The sequence below is a fragment of the Tachysurus fulvidraco genome, chromosome 7 (genome assembly GCF_022655615.1).
Source record: "Tachysurus fulvidraco isolate hzauxx_2018 chromosome 7, HZAU_PFXX_2.0, whole genome shotgun sequence".
NCBI lineage: Eukaryota > Metazoa > Chordata > Actinopteri > Siluriformes > Bagridae > Tachysurus > Tachysurus fulvidraco.
This window is the reverse complement of record NC_062524.1, coordinates 26,122,781-26,127,780: the sequence shown is the minus strand read 5'-3', so window position 1 is coordinate 26,127,780 and position 5,000 is coordinate 26,122,781. Positions and strand designations below refer to the sequence as shown.

General features: G+C 44.0%; 1 protein-coding gene across 1 annotated transcript in view; it reads right to left on the bottom strand.

Moving 5' to 3' along the window:
• Nucleotides 1-5,000, bottom strand: part of lrba (LPS responsive beige-like anchor protein) — a 187,129-nt gene that overhangs the window by 155,004 nt on the left and 27,125 nt on the right. The window contains exons 18-20 of the mRNA XM_047816679.1: nucleotides 3,758-3,850; nucleotides 3,428-3,536; nucleotides 1,675-1,756 (exon numbers count right to left, since the gene is read on the bottom strand). Of these exons, the coding sequence (XP_047672635.1) occupies nucleotides 1,675-1,756; nucleotides 3,428-3,536; nucleotides 3,758-3,850 (284 nt within the window). The remainder of the gene's footprint in view (nucleotides 1-1,674; nucleotides 1,757-3,427; nucleotides 3,537-3,757; nucleotides 3,851-5,000) is intronic.

Below are 5,000 nucleotides of genomic sequence, written 5' to 3'. Positions count from 1 at the left end.
ACGAGTGTGAAGGTGTAACGAGTGTGTAACGAGTGTGAAGGTGTAACGAGTGTGAAGGTGTAACGAGTGTGAAGGTGTAACGAGTGTGTAACAATTGTGAAGGTAACGAGTGTGAAGGTGTAACGAGTGTGAAGGTGTAACGAGTGTGTAACGAGTGTGAAGGTGTAACGAGTGTGAAGGTGTAACGAGTGTGTAACGAGTGTGAAGGTGTAACGAGTGTGAAGGTGTAACGAGTGTGAAGGTGTAACGAGTGTGTAACGAGTGTGAAGGTGTAACGAGTGTGAAGGTGTAACGAGTGTGAAGGTGTAAACGAGTGTGATGGTGTTACGAGTGTGTAACGAGTGTGAAAGTGTAACGAGTGTGAAGGTGTAACGAGTGTGAAGGTGTAACGAGTGTGAAGGTGTAACGAGTGTGTAACGAGTGTGAAGGTGTAACGAGTGTGAAGGTGTAACGAGTGTGTAACGAGTGTGAAGGTGTAACGAGTGTGAAGGTGTAACGAGTGTGAAGGTGTAACGAGTGTGAAGGTGTAACGAGTGTGTAACGAGTGTGAAGGTGTAACGAGTGTGAAGGTGTAACGAGTGTGTAACGAGTGTGAAGGTGTAACGAGTGTGAAGGTGTAACGAGTGTGAAGGTGTAACGAGTGTGTAACGAGTGTGAAGGTGTAACGAGTGTGTAACGAGTGTGAAGGTGTAACGAGTGTGAAGGTGTAACGAGTGTGAAGGTGTAACGAGTGTGAAGGTGTAACGAGTGTGTAACGAGTGTGAAGGTGTAACGAGTGTGAAGGTGTAACGAGTGTGAAGGTGTAACGAGTGTGTAACGAGTGTGAAGGTGTAACGAGTGTGAAGGTGTAACGAGTGTGAAGGTGTAACGAGTGTGAAGGTGTAACGAGTGTGTAACGAGTGTGAAGGTGTAACGAGTGTGAAGGTGTAACGAGTGTGAAGGTGTAACGAGTGTGTAACGAGTGTGAAGGTGTAACGAGTGTGAAGGTGTAACGAGTGTGTAACGAGTGTGAAGGTGTAACGAGTGTGAAGGTGTAACGAGTGTGTAACGAGTGTGAAGGTGTAACGAGTGTGAAGGTGTAACGAGTGTGAAGGTGTAACGAGTGTGTAACGAGTGTGAAGGTGTAACGAGTGTGAAGGTGTAACGAGTGTGAAGGTGTAACGAGTGTGAAGGTGTAACGAGTGTGTAACGAGTGTGAAGGTGTAACGAGTGTGAAGGTGTAACGAGTGTGAAGGTGTAACGAGTGTGTAACGAGTGTGAAGGTGTAACGAGTGTGAAGGTGTAACGAGTGTGAAGGTGTAACGAGTGTGTAACGATAGAGAAGGTGTAACGAGTGTGAAGGTGTACGAGTGTGTAACGATGTGAAGGTGTAACGAGTGTGAAGGTGTAACGAGTGTGAAGGTGTAACGAGTGTGTAACGAGTGTGAAGGTGTAACGAGTGTGAAGGTGTAACGAGTGTGAAGGTGTAACGAGTGTGAAGGTGTAACGAGTGTGTAACGAGTGTGAAGGTGTAACGAGTGTGAAGGTGTAACGAGTGTGAAGGTGTAACGAGTGTGAAGGTGTAACGAGTGTGAAGGTGTAACGAGTGAATTTCAAAGAGAAGATTGTAAGTAAATAAAAGTGCCCCTGATGAAGGTGGAGGTGAAACCCGACATTATTAAAGTGTGACCTTACGTGGGTTTTGTATTTTGACGGTGGAGTCGGGTTCAGGATGCTGCTTGTGGATCACCTGTGTGCAGATCTGCTCTGTCAAAATCTGAGAAATCAATCAATAGACAAATAAACAAACAAACAAACAAACAAATAAATAAATCTTGTCTTTGTCTTTAAGGTATTTAGCAGTGAGGAGGTATTTGTATTTGAGATATTTAGCAGTGAGGGGGTTCACTTTTGGGGTATTAAGCAGTCTGGTGGTATTTATCAGTGAGGGGGTATTTATCTTTGGGGTATTTAGCAGTGAGGGGGTATTTATGGTTGGTATTAAGCAGTGAGGGGGTATTTAGCAGTGAGGGGGTATTAAGCAGTGAGGGGGTATTTATCAGTGAGGGGGTATTTATGAATGGTATTTAGCAGTGAGGGGGTATTAAGCAGTGAGGGGGTATTTATGGATGGTATTTAGCAGTGGGGGTATTAAGCAGTGAGGGGGTATTTAGCAGTGAGGGGGTATTAAGCAGTGAGGGGGTATTTAGCAGTTAGGGGGTAAATATTGATGGTATTTAGCAGTGAGGGGGTATTAAGCAGTGAGGGGGTATTAAGCAGTGAGGGGGTATTTAGCAGTGAGGGGGTATTTATGGATGGTATTTAGCAGTGAGGGGGTATTAAGGAGTGAGGGGGTATTTAGAAGAGAGGGGGGAATAAATGGAAGGTATTTAGCAGTGAGGGGGTATTTAGCAGTGAGGGGGTATTAAGCAGTGAGGGGGTATTTAGCAGTGAGGGGTTATTTAGCAGTGAGGGGGTATTTAGCAGTGAGGGGGTATTTATGGATGGTATTTAGCAGTGAGGGGGTATTAAGCAGTGAGGGGGTATTAAGCAGTGAGGGGGTATTTATGGATGGTATTTAGCAGTGAGAGGGTGTTAAGCAGAGAGGGGGTATTTATCAGTGAGGGGGTATTTAGCAGTGAGGGGGAATTTATGGATGGTATTTAGCAGTGAGAGGGTGTTAAGCAGAGAGGGGGTATTTAGCAGTGAGGGGGTATTAAGCAGTGAGGGGGTAATTAAGCAGTGAGGGGGTATTTAGCAGTGAGGGGGTATTTATGGATGGTATTTAGCAGTGAGGGGGTATTAAGGAGTGAGGGGGTATTTAGTAGTGAGGGGGGTATTTATGGATGGTATTTAGCAGTGAGGGGGTATTTAGCAGTGAGGGGGTATTAAGCAGTGAGGGGGTATTTAGCAGTGAGGGGTTATTAAGCAGTGAGGGGGTATTTAGCAGTGAGGGGGTATTTATGGTTGGTATTTAGCAGTGAGGGGGTATTAAGCAGTGAGGGGGTATTAAGCAGTGAGGGGGTATTTATGGATGGTATTTAGCAGTGAGAGGGTGTTAAGCAGAGAGGGGGTATTTATCAGTGAGGGGGTATTTAGCAGTGAGGGGAATTTATGGATGGTATTTAGCAGTGAGAGGGTGTTAAGCAGAGAGGGGGTATTAAGCAGTGAGGGGGGTATTAAGCAGTGAGGGGGGTAATTAAGCAGTGAGGGGGTATTTAGCAGTGAGAGGGTGTTAAGCAGAGAGGGGGTATTTAGCAGTGAGGGGGTATTTAGCAGTGAGAGGGTGTTAAGCAGAGAGGGGGTATTTAGCAGTGAGGGGGTATTTAGCAGTGAGAGGGTGTTAAGCAGTGAGAGGGTGTTAAGCAGAGAGGGGGTATTTAGCAGTGAGGGGGTATTAAGCAGTGAGGGGGTAATTAAGCAGTGAGGGGGTATTTACAGTTCACACCTCGAACAGGACGTTGTATGTGGTCATGGAGAACTGACTGGAGTGCAGAAGCAGGCGTTCAGTCAGGAGTGAAAACAAACCGTGACTCAACATGACCTCGGACTTCCTCCTGGAACAGGAAATGACATCACACAATTCAGAAATCAGAATAAACACCAATTTGTTAACTAAAACATGAATTAATCTGACTGCTGATTGTCAATCAGAGCTGTTCTAATAAAGACGAGGCAGCAGGTGTTGTTTATATACGTGTTATAAACGTTCCTAAAGGAAACGTGACGACATGGTGACGTGATGACGTGACGACGTGATGACGTGAGAGAAACTTACTTAGGCTGTAAATGACGCAGGAAATAACCCAAGACCTTCAGAGCCTGAACTCGAACACCTTCACCTTTAGATGCCAGGAGTTTGTAAATGACTCTGTAATACACACACACACACACACACACACACACACACACACACACACACACACACACACACGCAGACACACACACACACACACACACACACACACACACACACACACGCACACACGCACACGCACACGCAGACACACACACACACGCAGACACACACACACGCACGCAGACACACACGCACGCAGACACACACACACGCAGACACACACACACGCAGACACACACACACGCAGACACACACACGCACACGCACGCAGACACACACACACGCACACGCAGACACACACACACACGCAGACACACGCAGACACACACACACACACACATACACACAAACACACACACACACACACGCAGACACACACACACAGAGGCACAGACACACACACACACAGAGACAGACACAGACACACATACATGGACAGAGACACACACACAGACACACGAACACACATACAGTACACACACACAGACACATGGACACGGACACACATACAGTACACAGACACACAAACACACACACACACACAGAAACACATACACACACATGCACACACACACAGACACACACACAGTTTGTTATATAGTCACACAGAGATAAAAATAATTATAAACACAGATCAAAAAACTAATAATTAAACATCACAATCGGCTTTCATTTAATTTTCCATCAACAAAAAATAAATAAAAAACTTTAAAAAAAAATAAAACATTTTTTATTCACTAATTATTGTTTAAAGTCCAATAACTTTCTACTTTAATTAAAGTGCAAATAAATAAAACTTTTTTAATACTTTAGGAAATTAGTGCAGTGTGTGTTAATTAAATACATTTTATTTCAGTGCTTTAGATCATTTTATGTACTTATGCTGAAAAAAAGAAACGAATAAACAATTGATTTAATTTCATTGTTTTGGTTAATTAGAGCAATTAGGATTTAAATTAAAACAATTTTGTTTCATTTTTTAAAGTTTTAAAAAGCATGTATTTATTTACACTTAGTTTTAGGTCATTTGTGTGTGTGTGTGTGTGTGTGTGTGTGTGTGTGTGTGTGTGTGTGTGTGTGTGTGTGTGTGTGTGTGTGTGTGTGTGTGTGAAATTGTATGTATGTGTGTGTTTGTGTGTATGTATGTGTGAGTGTATCTGTG